Below are 20,048 nucleotides of genomic sequence, written 5' to 3' on the forward strand. Positions count from 1 at the left end.
TTTTTCTAGGATTATGCTATTTTTTCTTGTATTTTTCTATTTGGACCTAGATGAACCCGAACGCAACCTGAACCCAACCCGACCCAATTTGGAGGCGGGTTGGGTTAGGGTTGACCATTCGGGGGTTAGGGTTGAGAGAATGCTATCTCGGGTTGGGTTAGGGTTAGCCTCAACCGACCCGACCCAACCCGAGTTGCACCCTTGATCAAAACTATTCATTTGTAGGCCCCACTATAGATAAGTCATGCCCAAAAAAAAATCTTTGGATAAGATCATCTTAACCCTTAAATTTGTGGAATTTTTTATATTATCATTTTTTTGGACGTTTTGAGCCATCTATATTTTATCAATTATATCTGACGGTTAGGATCATCCGAATCAAACGCTATAAAGAACATAGACGATCGTAGGGCTGCAACGGGGTTGGATTGGGTCGGGTTTTTCAAAAACCTAACCCAACCCTGGATCCCATTACGAAAAACCTCAACCCATGGCCCGCCCTACAGGGTTCAGTGCTGGCCCTGGCCAGCCTTGATTGACACTGATTGGGCAAGGCCGGGCCGGCCCTAATTGACCTTAGTGCAAATACCTGTTAAGAGTGCCAAAAATAAAGCAACCACTTATCATATAGAACAAAATGATCAATAAACAGAGAAAGGGAACAAAATAAGACAATATGAATTCAACAACATGACGGGCAACAGAGACAATTAATAATAATAATCTAAAAAAACACCAATCCAAGATAATAAAAAACATTAGCAAAAGAAACATACATAGATTGTTCAATTCTATAATAGAAAACTTAGGGTCGGGCCGGGTCATGGTACCCCCGAGGCATTAACCCAGAACCCGACTTGACCTGAGTCAGGGCCTAAAAAAGTGAACCCTGACCCACCAGGGTTAGAAAATCCAGCCGTGACCCTGTTTGGGCTCAGGGCGAGTCAGGGCTGACAAGGCCAAACTTGCAACCCTAGACGATCGTATGTTCCACTTACTTAACGTGTGCACGCGCGTATATGATAAGCACAACCCCGACTCGATCGCTTTTCAAAGTCTCCGTATAAATAGAAATTTCTAATAATACTGAGGGAGTGATAGAGACTAGAGAGAGTGTAAGGTCGGTAATTAAATAAAATAAAAATCTCTCTCTCTCTCTCTCTCTAGATCTTGATCTCGAGCTCTGAGTAGGAAAATAGATCTAGATCTGGCTCTAAGAACTCCAGATCTAAGGTTTTAATTTCTTAAATCTCCGATTTCAGGTAATCTCTCTCCTTCCTGCATTCCAAATCCTCGATTTATGCTTATTTTCTTATGCTCTAGATCATATTTTTCGTCTTTTGCTGAGAAATGCTTTGGATTTTTTAGTAATTTGACGATTCACAGATTTTCTACATTTTCGGTGAAGGAATTAGGGTTTGAACTTTTGTTTTTTTTGATAGATTCGTTCTCATTGAGAAATGGAGTCGATTTTATGGAATGAATTATGGATCTGTTTGGTGAACATTATGTGAAGAAATTTTTTTCGATTTTGATGATTTTATTAAATCGTGACGTGTTCTTGTTGAATCAATTTGTGAATTGTTTGCTGTTTTCTCGATTTTCTTGTCATATACGCATTTTGAATTTGGATTGTTGAACTTTCAGCTGAGATGATGCTGTAGTATTTACTTATATATGGATCTGTGGCAATTAGATTGAGTTAAATCAGTTTTCTATAATATGCTCTAGATCGTATAGTTAAAAGTGGTGTTATTATTTTCATTCTTGATTGTTATCTTTTCATGGATTCTGCATTTGAATTAGAGAATAGTTTGGATTGTGTTATGTGGTTTATTGATTTAGAGTTGCTGAACTTATTGAACTTTTTCTTTGATTTGTTTCTTTATTTTGTATCAGTGTAAAGACTTGTTTTCATCATCGTAGAGGTCGGCAACCATGTCAAGGAGGCTAGTAAATCCCAATAGACGCTTTGCCGACAGTGGAAGTGTTCCATTTGCAAGCTCGTTACATCAAAAAACTCGCTCTTCACCATTACTATCGATTGGCCTGGTTCTCTTGGTATTTACCTTTGCCTTCAGATCAGGAATTCTTGTCTTTTTATGGTGTTATGTCTATGTAGGAACAAAGGGTTTTTTGTTCGACATTTGCTTTTTGTGACTACCTTGGTCTCCAGAGGACCAATCTGTTTGTTATAGGGCTTATTTGGTCAAATATTGAGTATGTTGTCTGTTTAAATTTTCAGGGTGCATTCCTTCTTATTGGCTATTCTTATAGTCGCTCAGGTTTGTATTGGATCCCTGACTTACATTTCAAGATAAACTTGAAAAAAAATTGCTTTTGGTCCTGTTGGCTATCCATGATATGCTGCCATAGGTATCCAACGGATTAATGCCGTTGTGTTCTTTTTATCTGCATCTGACGTGATACTGATACTCTTGGTTGTTGGTCTTTTTTTTTTTGTCGTTAAGGGCTTCTTTCTAGGAATGGCTTCTTTACATTTCAATACATTTTTTTATTTTATGTCTTTGAGCATCAACTAAACTTTAAATTTTCACGTTACAGGTGGATTTGGTGGTGATAAAGAAGCTCTTAGTAAGGTTGAAGGTAATACATGATTTTTTATTGTTATTATGGGTTCCGTTTTCTTCTTCTTTTTCTATATGAGATGGCCGTATCTTGGTAGGCCAATATTTCTAGTGTGCATACATATCTTTTATCAAAGGTATAATTGTATAGTTGGCGGGTGGAGGGTAATTCCTCTAATATATTGCTTGGGCCATGAAGCATAACTGGGCAGATGGAGGATAGCCTACATTATCATATATGATTGAGATCTTGGACTTGAATGGGGCTATTTATGTGTTTTACTTTCTCTTTCCTTTAAACTCGTAAGGCCATACAGGAGTTCAGACAATTATGGGTCAACTTCCTCTTTCCTTTGAACTTTTATTGTCAGAGCCTGAAAAGTTGGAGGAAGTAACGGACCTCCTTTGAATTGGAACTAAAAAATGCTTAATAACTTTGTTGCCAGATCAATCTGCTGAGGGGTGAAAACCGACTTCAAAACCAAAAGTGTGCGAGCTACCGCTTGGGAACACTTCCCTCCTTATATATGAATATGGATATCCTTAATACCACTTTATCGTACTGTTTGCTCCCCATAGATGCGAGTTCGAGTCCCCTCGGAGTTACCCGGTGCACGTGGTTTATGGGTGTTTGCGTGCATCCATAGGGATTAGTCCCGCCCTAAAATGGGGTGGGGTCCCTATGCCATAAAAAAAACCACATTATCGTACAATCTGCTGTATACTACACAATACGTGGCTATCCTATTGATAAAACTGTAAGTTATTCTCATTATTTATTATTATTGGAAGCATAATTGAACTTTTTTATATAATTAGACCATCTATCATATCTATAAAATATATTGGTGCTAGATAAAATGAAAATGACATAAAATTTCAACTCTTGATCCCATCTCTGCTCCCATATATGAAAAAGCATAAATGAACATTCAAATATAATTTATTTCCTTGCTCCACTCTTGCTCGCACCTCTGCTCTTGGTTTTGCTCCATGTTTTTAAGATCATGGCAAGTGATTAAGTAAGCATACTATTACAATGGGAGTGATAAATGCTATAGGCAAAAGCAAAAATCTAGAAAACTTAATTCATTTAGTTAGACACAGCAGAAAATGGGCATGGAGACATCCATAACATAATCACAGTAAAGAAGTGCACTTCCAGTTTGTTTGCATGCATATCAGCAGAAATTCTTACCTGGGTTGTATATTAGATACTAAATATTTGTTTGTGCTAGTTCTTTATTTATAAAGTATTAAAGTTTATTATCTTGTTTAGATCGAGCCAGTTATCCTTATTTTCAAGATTTCAACGTTTTGGTCTTATTCACAGGCGACCTTTCATGCGCGCTAGAAGTTCAAAGATCAATACCTATTCTAAAGAAAGTATATGGTGATAGCATGCGTAAAGTTTTGCATGTTGGCCCTGAAACATGTTCAGTGGTTTCTAAATTATTGAAAGAAGAGGATACGGAAGCTTGGGGTGTGGAACCATACGAAATGGAAGATGCTGACAGTACTTGCAAGAACCTTGTTCGCAAGGGCATTGTGCGTGTGGCTGATATCAAGTTTCCTCTACCTTATAGGGAAAAATCATTTTCTCTTGTTATTGTGTCAGATGCATTGGATTACTTATCCCCAAAGTACCTTAATAAGACTCTTCCAGACTTGGCGAGAGTATCCATGGATGGCCTTGTTATTTTTGCTGGTAATTTCCTAGACAGTTCTTTAGCATTATGTGGATTTGTAAATTTTCATTGCTTATCTCATGTTTCATGTTTGAAAAAATTGTCTGTATCTAATCAATGCGTTCATTAATTTTTTTAGGGAAGTGATATTTACGCCCCTTTTGATCACTAGGGACACCCAGCGGCAGTGTACGTGGCAATCAAACCCTCTGGATTCTTCTGACGTCAAGTACATTAGCCTCCTTTTTTAGTCATTGATACACTGACGCTGGGTGTCCCTGGTGATCAAAAGGGGCGTAAATATCACTTCCTTTTTTTTATGGTCAATGTTTGCTGCATAATTATTATTAGGCGCAATTTCTTCCCCACAGTATCAACTATCAACTTCCTGGTAGAAAATTCACCATGCCTTTGAAATTGTAATCAGGACGCTTAAATGCATGCTACCCATGGCATTATGGTTTGTTTTTGAACCTTATTAAAAAACTGGTGCTGTATAATTATGGATACAGGCATATTTTAATTTAAAAAACTGGTAAAAATTCTTTCCTAACTAAAAGTGGCACTGAACATAATTTTCATGGATTCTCACTATAAGTGTGCATTTCTGTTTTCGTTCGATGGGTATTTCAAATCAATAAGTTTTTTTTTTGAATCTCCTACAACTGAAAGCCTTTGGTTCTTGCTTCTAGTCACATTTCTTTGCAACCTTTGGTTGATGTTAAACTTCTTTGGAACCTTTGGTTGATTCTAAGCATGGCAAAGTAGATGGTGGAACAAATGATTCTAATAGTTTGTGGTGAAATACTCTGATGGAGGTAGCAGCTTTGGATGACAGTTGATTACGAGGGAGTCATGTTTCGTTTATCATGTCCTTAGTACACCTCACAGCCATCGTGTTTTATTGTCTTTCAGTTTTTGATGGACTATCAAAGTTTTCATGCTGATAGAACTGACCAAGCATGATTTGGTGTTCATTATCTTCCACTTGCGCTGTTTTAACACTTGTATGTAGTTGGGGCATGTGGAAAATCTTCAAACTATGGAACAATTACATTTCATATGGAACAATTAGATTTCATGTAACAATTATATGCTTATGTCTGAATATTGGCCTACAGTGTCAGTGCACCACTATATCAAGCTATATCCTACAATCCTTTTAGGTTGCTTGAGAAGGGCTATCTTGATTCTTGAATTCTACCATGTCAGGTAATGAGAATGAGGTTGCATCTAAGGACGATCAAATTGATCATCATGGCTGTAGAGTGTACACCAGATAGGATGATTGGATCAGTTTGAATAGACTATCAAGAATGTTATTCTTTGGTAGCATGATGTAGAGTGTTTGATGTTACTCATAGTATGGGAGTATAACTCCTCTACAATGCATGATTGATCCCTATTCTTGTTACCATGTTAGCACTCAAAAAGGAAAAATATTCTTGTTTCCGTGTGCCTGTTCTCGTAGGCGATTCTATTGGCCTCATCTTATAAGGTTTGGTTCTTGCTACTTTAGGTGCAATGTTAAAGCCACGAATAATTTGGTTGTGTCACGACGTTACTGAATGTTTAGTCCAATAATTTTACAAATTGTGTGTGTTGGCTGTTTAATTAGTTAAACATGTCATCTTAGTAATATATTTGCTGATTTGTTTTACTTAATAAATGGATAAGTAGGAAGGGAGGACTAGTAAAGCTTTGGGCATGTTCCTCGTATCAAGTTAGTGTTCACTTGTTTCAGCATGCACCTAGGAAAGACTGATGGAGATGAAATCTATTTGTATTGGTTAACGATGATTAGATATTCTTATCTCCATGGAGAGAATGTTGAATCCTAAAGGTCCAACGCCTTAAATCCAATTATGTATCAAAGACCAAAATCTGACTCTGCGATGGAGATTCTAGGACGATTGCCATTAGTTAATTAGTAATTTTGGTGGGTGGAGTTAAGTTGGGGAAGAATCTAGAGCATATGAATAAAGGGGTCGGAACACAACCTCTTTAAATTGCAAATGCAAGAAAAAGAAGGATTCATATTCAATTTCTTAAAGTTGGAGACAGGTCGGTGGAGAAAAGGGAGATTTAGAACATGAGATAGCTTGCTTCTTCTCCAATCTATATTTTGTGGAGGGTTCTCATCTCAAAGACCCAAACTTGATGTGTTGATGGTTATATCGGTTGAGGAGGAAAAGGCTAGTTGGTCAAAGAGGGATTTGATGGAGAGGTTTAAAAGACCATGGGATTTTTTTCAGTGGTGTTCTACCAAGATTTTTTGGATCTTTTCAAAAGGTATTTGATGTAAGTGGGTTGTTTCATTTGAAGTGTGCCCATATGACTTTCTTCACTATCATTCCTAAGAAGGAAGGTGCCGTGGAAGTCTTAAAGATTTTTATCCCCAAAGCTTGGTAAATATCTCATGCAAGGTTGCGGCCGAGGCATCTATAAGGTTGAAGGAGGTGCTTTTGGGGTTATTTAACCTTTTTGACGAGCTTTCATGAGGACGAGGAGGGGGGCGGGGGGCGGGGGGGGGGGGAGAGAGATTTAGACGGGATTCTCATGCCTAATGAATGCTTTGATTCAAGGAGGTGAGAAGCTAAGGCGGCTACTCTTTATAAGGTTAATTTTAAGAAAGTGTATGACCGAGTGGAATGGGAGTTTCTTGATTACACCGTGGTTAAGGATGGACTTGGGGCTGAAATGGAGGATTTGAATTAGGGAATGCATTTCAACTGCATCTTTTTGATTCTCATAAATTGTAATCTGTTTTCTTTTTTGCAAGCTCATGATAAATTAGACAATGTGATTAATTATCTTTCTTTCCTCTTTGCTCTTATAAGTGAAAGCTTTTAGGGACTGTTGGATGCACTGATTTTGTTTTTGCTGAAAGTTCCAACTACTAAAATATTATCAGTTAAGCAACATAAAATGGAAAATTTAATAAATATTTAAGATTAATTTCAGTTTTATGAGGATTATGCATGACCTAATGGGCTCTGCTACTGAAAATGTCATCCATTGAAAAATCCAAGAGGTGGGCTTCTCTCATTTAACATGAATAGTTGGCTTGAAACTAATGACTGTCCATTTGTTAGGACATTGATTAGATGGTTATGATCTAGGAAGCACGGGTACTCTCCCGAGGCTCCTGTACCTGTACCCGACACGTATTGGGTGCGGGTACGTCCTGGGTACATACACCAATTTTTTGTTTAAAAAAACCCCAATTTTGGTTGCTGCGTGCGTGTCGGGTGCGTACCCGACACCTCCTGCTTCTCCTGTCTGGTGTAAATTCTTCTTGTGCTTATTCTCTCTCCTCTCCTGTACTCAGTATTTACATGTAAATCATTTAAGTAAATGTCATTTGCTTAAGATTTACATGTAAATAACGGAATACCCCCAATTTGGATTTATTAAAAATAGTTTCAAGACCCAAATCTAAAAGGAAAAAAAGTCAACTCTCCTGTTCTAGTACAAAATCCGAAGAAAAAGGGCCGGGTCAAAATTTTAACTTTCTTAACTTTCAAATGGTTGGGTATTTTTCAAATTTTAAAAATTTATAAAATCTATCACGTCCAAACATTATTAAATCCCAAAAGTCTGGTATAAAAAATCTCATAATTTGGTCTCTAAAAATTATTCATCTTGTCAGGCACTGGTCAACACACTGGCGACAGACTTTTTATCTAATGAATGATGTATTGATGCCTCATGTTATGAAATATGGAACTTAATCACTTATGAAATTAAGAGTAATATTAGAATTTTCCATTATGGTGGTGTTATTGTTATTTGATTGCTCTCAAATTATTATTTTTTAATTTTTATAAATATATAATAAAACATTAAAATATATTATTATATTCAGCGTACCCGCACCCGTTTTTTGGAAAACCACGTACCCGTGTCGTGTCGTACCCGCACCCCGTACCCATACCCGTGCTTCATAGGTTATGATCATCCACAGGCTAAAATTGGGCACTAGAGGCATACCAAGCTCTCTTGGCATCTATTTTTATCTTTTGAAATAGATAGATTTCAGTAATAAAGGAGCAAAGGATGGCTTACGGTGAACACACACACACACACACACACTCTCTCTCTCTTTTGGTGTCTTGATCGTTTAACTTTGTAAATGTCAATGCCTTTCTTTTTATTGGTGGAAAATTGTCGTTCTTGGAAATTAGTGTAACGACTCTATCAGAGTGGTCGCTACGAACAAAGAAACAAATAAAAACCACAAGATTTTTTTTTTAAAACCATACATACTTGAAAATAGGGGATATTCAGAGTTGTACCAATTATCGGGGAATTAAGCTAATGAGTCATACTATGAAGCTTTGAGAGAGGGTAATTGAGCATAGACTAAGAAAAGAGACTAAGGTGTCAGAGAATCAGTTTGGCTTCATGCCCGGACTATCGACTATGGAAGCTATCTTCTTGATTAGGCGGTTAATTGAGAGATTCAGAAAAAATAAAAAGGACCTTCATATGGTTTTCATTGATTTGGAGAAAGCGTATAATACGGTTCCCAAGAGGAGTGTTATGTGGCGGGTCCTTGAAAGGAAAAAAGTGCTTACTAAATATGTTGATGTGATTAAGGATATGTATGATGGAGCAGTAATTAGTGTCAGAACCACGGATGGCACGTCTAGTGAGTTTCCAATTACAATAAGATTGCACAAAGGATTATCTCTAATCCCTTATCTTTTTATACTAGTTATGGATGAGCTTACGGAGGGTATCCAGGATGAGATGCCATGGTGTATGTTATTTGCAGATGACAGTATTAATCGGTGAAACCAAAGCAGGAGTGTTATGTGGTGGGTCCTTGAAAGGAAAAAAGTTCCTACTAAATATGTTGATATGATTAAAGATATGTACGATGGAGCAGTAACTAGTGTCAGAACTACAGATGGCATGTCTAGTGAGTTTCCAATTACAATAGGACGACACCAAGGATCAGCTCTAAGACCTTATCTTTTTAATCAAGTTATGGATGAACTTACAGAGGGTATCCAGGACGAGGTGCCGTGGTGTATGTTACTTGCAGATGACATAGTATTAATTGACGAAACCAAAGCATGAGTTAATGCTAAGTTAGATTTATGGAGAACTACTTTGGAATCCAAAGGTTTTAGATTGTGCAAGACTAAGACAGAGTATATGGAGTGCAACTTTAGTAATGTAAGGAGGCGGGACGACGATGTAGTGAAATATGACTGGTCAGGAGGTCTCTATGGGGGATATCTTTCGCTATCTTGGTTCAATCCTACATAAGGAAGGAGAGATTGAAGAGGATGTTAATCAAATAATAAGAGCAGGTTGGTTAAAGTGGAAGCATGCTTTAAGAGTTCTGTGCGATTGTAAAATACCTACCAAGTTGAAGGGAAAGTTTTATAAGACAGCTCTGAGGCTAGCCATGTTGTACAGCTCAGAATGTTGGGCCACCAAGAAGCAGCATGTGCATAAGATGAGTGCAGCGGAGATGCGAATGCTTAGATGGATGTGCGGCCACAAAAGGTTAGATCGAATTAAATATGAAGACATCCGTAAAAAGGTGTGGGTGGCACCAATTGAGGAGGGGCTGGCACCAATTGAGGAGAAGATGAGAGAGCACCACTTAAGATGGTTTGGGCATAGCCAACGTAGGCCTTTGGATGCTCCAGTGAGAAGAAGTGACTCGTGCCAAGTTGACTGAATAAAAAGAGGTAGGGGCAGACCGAACACAACTTGGGTAGAAACAGTGAGGAAAAACTTGAGGGCTAGGAACTTAACAGAGAACATGACCTTGGATAGGATAGAATGGAAGAAAATGATCCATGTAGACGAACACAACTAGTGTCAGGATGAGACTTAATCAATTTGAGCCTTCTAGATCCTTTCACCTTGTTCATGAAAATTTTCCGAAGGATTCATTAGCCGACCCCAACTAGTTTGGGACAAAGGCTTAGTTGAGTTGAGTTGAGTTGAGTTGAGGGAAAAATGTTTCTACTCGATCGAGTAGATATGTTATCTACTTGATCAGCCAAAAATACAGTGGGGGCCCACATTATTTGGGTGATGCAAACCATTCATTGGATGGGCCCTAACATAGATAGGGTGTGCCCAAAAATTCAGCTCCATAGGATCATCCCAACCGTTCGATTTGTGGAGGTGAAAATGGATGGGCATAAACCTCCACATATCTGTCCATTTTAACCTCCACAAATCGAAGGGTTAGGATGATCCTATGAAGCTGATTTTTTGGGCACACCCTATCTCTGTCAAGGCCCATCCAATGAATGGTTTGGATCATTCAAACAATGTGGGCCCACTGTGTTTCTGCTGACAGAGTAGATAATTTTATCTACTTGATCGAGTAGAAAATGTGAGCCCACACACACCCACACACACACACACACACACACACACACACATATATATAAGAAAAAAAAAGGAATGAGAAAATTCTAAAACCCTACAAAAATATAACACTTTTGGACTAAAGTACCCTCTAATGACTTAAAGACTCTACACTGAATATTTTTGTAATACATGTGGGGCCTATGTACTTGAGTAATTTTGACGGGAAAAGACTCTTGTACTCTCCTATGACTTAAAAGGACTTAACTAATAATCTAAAAACTAAATATAACTCTTTTAACATTAACGATGGGCCTCATCTTCTTAGCTCCGTATTTCTTAATGGCATCTTGGATGATCCCCATCAGGAGTTCTTCTGGAGTCTACCATCATATTTTTGTCTACTTAGCGTAGGTTTTTTATGCTAGCAATTTTATGGTATTTTCCTGCTGTCATAGTGAATTATCAGAAACAAGATATGCATCTCTGTTATGCTAGAACAATTTGGCTGGATCTCTGTTATGCTAGAACAATTTGGCTGGATCTATTTTTTTATCTGAAATATCTTATTCTTCGTAATGAATGTGATGCATTGTAGGACCTTGGAACAAGTATCTTAGAGTTTCTTGCTATTTTGTATGGATATCTGAGTACTTCCCTTAATTTAATTGAATTGATGAATCCAGAGTATGAATGGATATAGCTCTCATCCAAGTGTTTAACGGACCGAAGATTCCCCTTGGCATTTTTTTTTGAATGGCAATTTCCCTTGGCATTATTTTTGAATGGCAATTTCCATTGGCATTTTATTTGATGCAAAACATAATTAATATTCAAAAGAATTATCTGCTGGTTTTGGTAGTTAAAAGAGTTTCATTGCTGTTCCTTTTCTATATATGCAGGCTATCCGGGTAAGCAGAGAGCTAAGGTTGCGGAGCTATCCAAATTTGGTAGACCAGTAAGTTCTACACCTCATGTGATAATTCTGTTACTTTTGGGTTATTTATCTATGGAATACGCCTTCTTGGATTCATTAGTATTTAATTGGTGGATGATTGAATTTATCTGTGCTACAACCTGATAGCATATCCATATCCATCTTTTCAAAAAATCTGTAATTTTCTGTAAAGCATCTATCACCTTATGACCTTCTAGTTATTTCATTAATGTTGAGCCCAATAATCAGTTTTGGACTCACAATCAGTTCTCAAAATCCAAAACAAACAGGGCCTTAGTCAACAGGTCGTTTAATTTTGAGTCCAATAAATTTTTTTTTTTTGGATTCACAAATTCAGTCAGTTCTCAAAATCCAAAACAAACAGGGCCTTGTCAACAGGTTCAACTATTTAAAGTGTCATTTGATTATGTACAAAGAAAACTGCACCACTCGGGTCTATTTTTTTTAATAAAAAAATTCAATTAAAATGAAACAGAAAGCTTAATCTTTGTAGATTTAATTCCACAACATTGTTTGCCTCGCTGTTTCAAAATTCCCCTGCATCAACAGCCGATTTGAAATGACAAAGCATCTCTACATGCATATGCCCGATGTGTTCATCCGCATTCATATACCAGGAGAAATTCATGCACCCAACATGCATGTTTGCCGCATACAAATCTTTTATGAAATGTACGAGTCTAGAGACTGCAGACATGTTTCTACATGTGGTTGAACACCTTCCCCGCAATTTCCATGTCGTGGTTGGTGTGCTAGTTTTGTTGTAAAGTCACCTTTTTATTTTATTTGTTCTATTTTTTAACCCGGAATTTATCTAGGAACCCGGGCTAGCACCTTACCTTTTATTGCTGAATGAAAAAAATACATGAGGGGGACATAGCACCTTACCTCAAACCCAACAGGAAAAAAACCCCACATAATTCGAATTGTAAGAATACCTAGAAAATCACTCCTCATAGCACCCCTAGCCAATCTAGATAGGTCTTTCCATTGATAGAACGTGCTGTTACCTTTATTGTCACGAGCAAAATTTGCAAGGGAGTCGGCTACCTGGTTAGCCTCTATATATCGATGAGATATCCCTGGCTTGATATCTAGAAGAAGATCTTGAAGTTCCTATGTGGTCACATTTTTCTTTTAAATTTCCCTAACCAAAAATCGTTTCAGTGGTGAGATAACATTCCGTATTTTTTTCCTCAAGGCCAAATTGCGTAGCTCGTCTTGGTGGATACGATATTTTGTTCAGACGGGCCTAGAAGAGAATGAGGTTGCCATCAAAAAGTTCGAACAGGCAACCAGCAAGAGGTCATACAAGCCCAGTTGCCAAATTTTCCATCTCAGCTCATACCGCTGATTTAAGAGGGTCTTAGTTTCCCACATAAATCCAAACTACTTCCTTCGGCTCTCATCAGAATCACATCCTGTTGCTGGTAATTCAATTGGGTGGGTGAGATCCCTTGTCTATTATCTTATTTTGTTCTCTTTAATAGTATGACTTCCTGATATTTGTTGATTGCATTTTTCTTGAGAAGTTACTATGAACTGGTTTTCCCAATTCATTCATGAAAATTAGGTTAAGTGGCAAAAGACACTTGTAGTTTTTTGTTTTCTGTTATGATAGAGAGCTATCATATGCGTTTGTTCTTGTTGAGGAATGTTGAACTACTCATATATCAATTTCTCGTAAGAGAATTTCTCCCTTTTCTGTTCCATCTGATTAGCTACTTTGATTAATAAAAAATATTGTTAGAAAAATGGAACAGTTGATCCGACGGACACCAACATGCGATACGGTTCCCACCTGTTGGTTGCACCAAAAATTTGGAAAATCAGAGTAAAATGACATTTTCCTTATTGTTTGCCATTTACTATTCACACAGCCGTCTGTAAAATTTTCAAATGCAAACTGTTATTCACTGTTAGACTCTCCCAAGCTACTTGTCTCCATTCTTATATCTCTATATGCATATAGGTGTTGGATATTGACACTAAGTTTTTCACTACCATATTTGGATAGTTTATGATTGGATGTTGACAGGGTCTTGAGTATTCTAACAACTATAAAAATCTGATCATGACAGTGTAAAACGAAGTAGTCCCATTATCACAATGTACTAGTGAGGATATCAGTCCCCTACAAACACTGCCTGAGCTTTCGGCCGTTATAAGATAATTGTTTTCTAAAGTTTATCGGCCAATACATGCCTTAATTTCAATCAAATGGTTGCTTGAATTAACTACAGTAGCCTTAATTCCCTCCCCCCTCCCCCCTCCCCCCGCTTCAAAAAAAAAAAAAAAAAAAAAAAAAAAAGGGTCTAAGTAATCACTAATTTACAAGTAATGCATCTTAGCACTTGGATTTGGTGAATAATGCTTGGATCGACTATAGTATTATTATGGATATAGCTCTAGCGTGGCTATACATGTTTAGGCAAGTGTCAAGTGGAAAATCCCTAAGGCCATATTTGGCAACGTTTAAAAACCATTGGGAACTGAAATATTCACCCTTTTTTTTTACTTGGGACAGCCCCCTCCAGTGTCTCAAAAGTCCGAAAAAAGAAAAGCAAATACGCTAGAAGGGGGGTGTCCAAAGTTAAAAAGGGGCTAATATATCATTTAACAAAACTATTTCATGGAGAGTTTGTGGGGTGAGCGGAAGAGAGAGAGAAACTTGAGAGGGTGGGAGTGAGAGGAGCATGGAAAGATACTAAAAATTAGGAAAGCAAGAAACCAATTTTAAGTAGAGATTTCTGATGCTCTCAACAACCACCAACTCTGAGTCTCTCCCTCTCTCTCTCTCTCTTCTCCACTCTTGCCACACAATGGGGCCTAGGAATATTCCATAGAATAATTTTTCATGGTTGCCAAACATATCGAGTTGTTCATGAGAAGTCTATTTCATCAAATACATGCTTCAATTCACATTCAATATTGTTTAATCGTGGATCGGCTGATGCTTGCATTTTTTTTCATTTTTGCTTATAATCATATCCGTCCTTCGTACGGATTAAAATTTACTTATATTTTCATGATTTTTTTGCATATATTCTAATAATTTCAATGTAAATCATAGTATTTCTCGTGTACTAGAAATAGAAATCTAGAATAATTAAACAACTAAAGGAATAAATTACATAAAAATCGATAGATAAGGATGAAATATATTTATTATTGAGAAAATAACAAATGCATGAAAACAAGCAAGGGGAAGAGGAAACGAAAAAAAATGAAGTACAAGTACAAGCAGACAACACTTGCTCGATGGATGTCATTCTTCTTCCTAATGTCGATCAGGCTATTTCAAAAAAAATAAACAGAAAAGAAGCCAAAAAAAATTATTTCTATAAAAAAGTTAAAGGAACTAAATAAAAAAAAAGCTTACAATTTTTCTTCATTCACTTTTGGAAGCAGTTATCTATATTATTTCTAAAACTTTTATAAACATTATTTAATTTTAAAGCCATTTTCATATTAAGATTGTATATGCAAATAATATTTGCAGATGACCAAAGAGGCCCCAAGGTTGTGACACAAAGCACCATCCAATTGAGCTATGGGCAAAGTCTAACACTTGAATGATTCCTTGATTGGAGGTTATCATTGTACTATTATTAAAAAAAAGTTATCATTTTACTCTGGGATATGCTAGGGTCCATCGCAAAAGGCATTTCGCAGCTGGTCTGCCACATGTTAGACCAGCCACCTCAAGTTTCTTCATTCACGAGGTGACTGGTCTAACATGTGGCTTTGTCAGCATTCATGAGGTGGCTGGTCTAACATGTGGCAGACCAGCCGCGAAATGCCTTTTGCGATGGACCCTAGTATATCCCTTTTACTATATAATACTAGTATTATAGATTGTTTAGGTGACTACATTAGCAACTAAAATATACATGGAGCAAATACACACGGAGTACGACAACTCTGATACCATGAAATAATCACTGGGAAAGAAATTAATAATCTTCTAATTAGGTGTCATCACTGTATAATAAATTGGTATATATGGAAACTAAACACTTTCAAAATGGGATTTCGTTTCGAAAATTAAGACAATTGGAATTGACGAGTAGATCATTCCCAGTATATTTTGCATTTCTTGTGGGGATTTGAACTCACTTCCTTGTCTTCTTGCTCATGTGTCACAGCCATGGTTTAAAATTTCGACCGAATTCGGATTTCAGTGAGGACCGAAACCGAAATTCTCGAAATTTACCAAATTTTGTTCGAAATTTCTGTGTTAAAATAATAATTTTTTATTCCGTTTCAGAATTTCAAACGAAATTACCTAAATTTCGAGCAAATTTTAGGTAATTTCGGTCAAAATTTTGCCCTAAAAAAATAGCAGTTTCGAGATAGAATACCAAATTTCAGATTAGTCTGAAATTTTAGCCGAAACCTAAATTTAAAACCATGGTCACAGCATAGGGTTTCGTCTTTTTTTTTTTTCCAAACGAAATTCTGTTTTGCTAGCTGCCCTCTCATTATTATTATTGTATAGACTGTTTACGTGACTACATTAGTAACTAAAATACCTTCTTGGATTGATTTACATACATATACTCTTACACAATTTTTGTTTTAACTAAGTCTACTGATATCAGCATAATCATGTTTTGATAATGGGCGAACTCACCTTTGTTTTACAATTTTAAATTGGCAAATGAGAGATTTTTGAGAATTGTAATAGCCTTAACAGCTGATTAAACAATGAAAAAAAATAGGTAGGATTCGCCCTATTATTAAAACATGGTCTTGTGGAGACCAGTAATCTTAACTAACTGTTTCTAAATAATTTTTCATCCAAAAAAGACAAGAGTTGGGGGCGGGACAAGAAGTTTTTTTCTTCTTTTACATGAGATGACTCCCATGTGAGCTTCACATGAGTGCTCCATACGCTCGCAGATGCAAGGGAACATAGAACCACCTGCACCTTATTCAAAATCGTGTGAATGTGTACGCCATAGCAATGCTCCTTTGAAAGAGCCACCTGGTATGCATCCCTTTGATTTTGCTCACAATGTAGGGGACAAAGGTAGGCCAAGTGAGAATGGCACCTTGTCGATCTACACCAAAAAGCCCACCCACTTCCCATACCAAGAAATGTTACTCGACAGAGAATCTCCCATTTTTTGTCAAAATTTTCTATCTGTTGGGAACAAACAATACTAGGCTCCAAAAGATGAAGTTTTACAAAAAAATTTAGAACATAAACAAATGAAGTATAAAATCAATGTGAAACCAAGATAAAATATCTTAGGTCAAATAGAGGTGGTGACTACCACTTTCCTTTTTTTTTTGTTTCTTTCAAATTTGTAGGTATACTTGAATTTTCCGCACCTTATATACCATAACAAAATGAGGTCGTTGAAAGAAAGTATAATGTGACCAGATCATGTATTTTTGTAAACTTAAACATTCCGTTACACACATAGCCCTTTCCTATAAATTTATCATTTTTGCAAAGTATAAAATTATTTGACTCAAACGCTAAACTATTCTTACTCAGAATACTACTAGACATATGATTCAAACTAATATATGGTACATGTTACACATAAGTAAGAGTTAGGAACTTTTCAAAAGTGAATTCTATTTCTACTTTATGTTTAAAACATTTCTTAAGGTATTTCTATGAAGTTGAAAGTTTATCTAAGATGAAGTGACTAATGAAGGCATCATAATTAATTTAATTGTGAATGTCATTAATGATATTTTAGATGCCATAAATTGATAGGTAACCAGTGTGCATTGCGTGCCTAGCATCTTCGGATATGTACATTGCGTTCAACACTTTTCAGAGTCACTTGTCTACTCCATGTTATGATACAATTCAAAAACTGTACCCTCTGCATTGAGGGTACGACCTTTGCAAATGTAGTCATTTTGGTCCGACTTCATATGATTATGTGTCTCCGCAATCGTTTCATGTTCATGTTCTAATGGCTTGGGGGGTACTAAGACTACATGTGACTTTGATTGTAGTGACAATGACATGTACTTTCCCTTGCCACTGTCTACAAATGTCTTTAATAAACGCTCTAATTTGATGAGTCATTTGTCTAATTGAGGAAGGCGCAATAAAGATCTCCTAATATTGTCTTTAGATTGTAAATGCGGATGGGCAGTGTCTCTTTTCTTACAACAATATCCACCCCTACTATTCATCTTTTTGGTGTACACTGGGTTAACCTGAACTTGCCTCCAAGATAAGATGAAGCCTATTATTTCGATTGTTATCTATCGGTGTGATGTACTAACCATAATAGGTCTGTACTGTACTACCCTTGAATTTGACAAGTCTGATAAGAAATATAGATTATGTTTGTGTAGAAAACAAGTACATAAAAAAAAGAAACTAGGAAATTTGACACAGGGGGGACAAATAAATTACATAATATCAAAGGGGTCAAGTGTTTGTTGAAAATTACAGAAGGGGGTCAAAACCCGGTTTACGAAAATTTGAATGACGATAATGCCCCTCTGGCAGAAACAGAGTGATTTGACTTAGAAAATTAAAAAAACATTTCAGTTTTCCCTCTTCTCTTCTCTCCTCTCGTCTCTGTTTATTTTTCGTCCTCTCCTCCAGCGATCTCTACGGCGATCTCTCCGGCGATCTCGACGAAGGTGAAGCACGTATCAAACCTCACATTTGAGGGAAACCCTACCTGGTACGTCGTTTCCTTCCCTTCCTTTATTCAATCTCTTTTTTATTTATTTTTTAAAAGGAAAATCAGGTTGAGAGAGATGCAAAAGGGGGGGGGGGATCCTGTTTGATGCAATCTGTTTTTTATTTTTTTTAGTTTATATACATGTCAGTTACTACATTTCCTCCTACAGAGTAAAATAGTTGTAAATGCTGTTTGTTACTGCTAGGGTTTTATGTTTTACATTAATTTGTGAAATGGAGAAATGTTATACTGTTTTTTTATTCTAGGGTTTTATTTTGTACATTAATTTGTGAAATGGAGAGACGGGATTTCATTTCATATATGCGTATATTACTGCAAATCCACCTACAGAGTAAAATAGAGTTGCATGCTATGCTATTTGTTGATGCTAGGGTTTTATTTTGTTACGTTAATTTGTGGAATGGAGAAATGCGATTTCATTTCATGTACCTATCACTTACCGCATTTCCACCTATAGAGTAAAATAAATGCAAATGCTCGTCTGCTATTTGTTTATGCTAGGCTTTTATTTTTAGAATTTGTGGAGTGGAGAAATGGGATTTCAAAAACACCTTCTTCAATACCATGTAGAGCTTCCCTATATTGCCCTTCAAAACCCTCTTTAGGTACTAGTATCCCCACCTAGGTAGCTGAAAACCCTTTTCTGTGAACTTGGGGACCATGGTGGGCAGTTGATGGGCCCTCTATGGGGACTTCTTCTACCTCATTTAAGGACCCATAACACCTTCTTCAATACCATTTGGAGCTCCCCTATATTGCCCTTCAAAACCATCTTTAGGTACTAGTAACCCCACCTCGGTAGCTGAAAACCCATGAGAAGGCCCCCTTAGGTACTAGTAACCCCATTTATGTAGCTGAAAACCCCTGAGTTTGAATTTGAGGACCATCTTCTGGATTCGATGGACCCTCCATTGATTCTTCTTCTACCCCATTTGAGGGCCCATAATCCCTTCTGTAATACCATGCACAGCTCCCCTATATTGCCCATGAGAAGCCCCCCTTAGGTACTAGTAACCCCATTTTTGTAGCTGAAAATCCATGACTTTGAACTTCAGGACCATCTTCTGGATTTAAGGACCCTCCAAGGGTACTTCTACCCCATTTGAGGACCCATAATCCCTTCTGTTAATTTGTGGAATGGAGAAATGCGATTTCATTTCATGTACATATCACTTACCGCATTTCCACCTACAGAGTAAAATAAATGCAAATGCTCGTCTGCTATTTGTTTATGCTAGGCTTTTATTTTTACAATTTGTGTAGTGAAGAAATGGGATTTCATTTCATATAGGATGTGGATGGAAGAAATGTTGCTATTAATTTTTTTTTGTATGCTTTTCTGTGCCCGGAAGGAATGGTAATTTATATAAATGGCGTAAAGTAGATGTAAACCCTTTTCTGTGAACTTGGGGACCATGGTGGGCAGTTGATGGCCCCTCTATGAGGACTTCTTCTACCCCATTTAAGGACCCATAACACCTTCTTCAATACCATGGCACCTTGTCGATCTACACCAAAAAGCCCACCCACTTCCCATACCAAGAAATGTTACTCGACAGAGAATCTCCCATTTTTTGTCAAAATTTTCTATCTGTTGGGAACAAACAATACTGGGCTCCAAAAGATGAAGTTTTACAAAAAAATTTAGAACTTAAACAAATGAAGTATAAAATCAATGTGAAACCAAGATAAAATATCTTAGGCCAAATAGAGGTGGTGACTACCACTTTCCTTTTTTTTTTGTTTCTTTCAAATTTATAGGTATACTTGAATTTTC

At 36.9% G+C, this 20,048-nt stretch overlaps 1 protein-coding gene across 1 annotated transcript; it reads left to right on the plus strand.

Moving 5' to 3' along the window:
• The first annotated feature begins 1,084 nt into the window (after window positions 1–1,084).
• LOC143851338 (putative pectin methylesterase CGR2) lies at window positions 1,085–13,279 on the plus strand. The gene is made up of 7 exons (XM_077360727.1): window positions 1,085–1,262; window positions 1,900–2,061; window positions 2,246–2,285; window positions 2,566–2,607; window positions 3,922–4,296; window positions 11,524–11,579; window positions 12,781–13,279. The coding sequence occupies exons 2-7, from the start codon at window positions 1,939–1,941 to the stop codon at window positions 12,931–12,933; spliced, it is 789 nt and encodes a 262-aa protein (XP_077216842.1). The 5' UTR covers window positions 1,085–1,262; window positions 1,900–1,938; the 3' UTR covers window positions 12,934–13,279.
• The last annotated feature ends 6,769 nt before the right edge of the window (window positions 13,280–20,048 follow it).

This window comes from Tasmannia lanceolata, unplaced genomic scaffold (assembly GCF_043159265.1).
Source record: "Tasmannia lanceolata isolate RefF3 unplaced genomic scaffold, GAP_Taslan_0.1 ptg000018l, whole genome shotgun sequence".
Taxonomy (NCBI): Eukaryota; Viridiplantae; Streptophyta; class Magnoliopsida; order Canellales; family Winteraceae; genus Tasmannia; species Tasmannia lanceolata.

Coding starts and splice junctions, on each gene's coding strand:
- LOC143851338 (XM_077360727.1), top strand. CDS start 1,939: ATGTCAAGGAGGCTAGTAAATCCCAATAGACGCTTTGCCGACAGTGGA. Junction 2,608..3,921: donor AGCTCTTAGTAAGGTTGAAG/GTAATACATGAT, acceptor TCTTATTCACAG/GCGACCTTTCATGCGCGCTA. Junction 11,580..12,780: donor TATCCAAATTTGGTAGACCA/GTAAGTTCTACA, acceptor TTTTTCCTCAAG/GCCAAATTGCGTAGCTCGTC.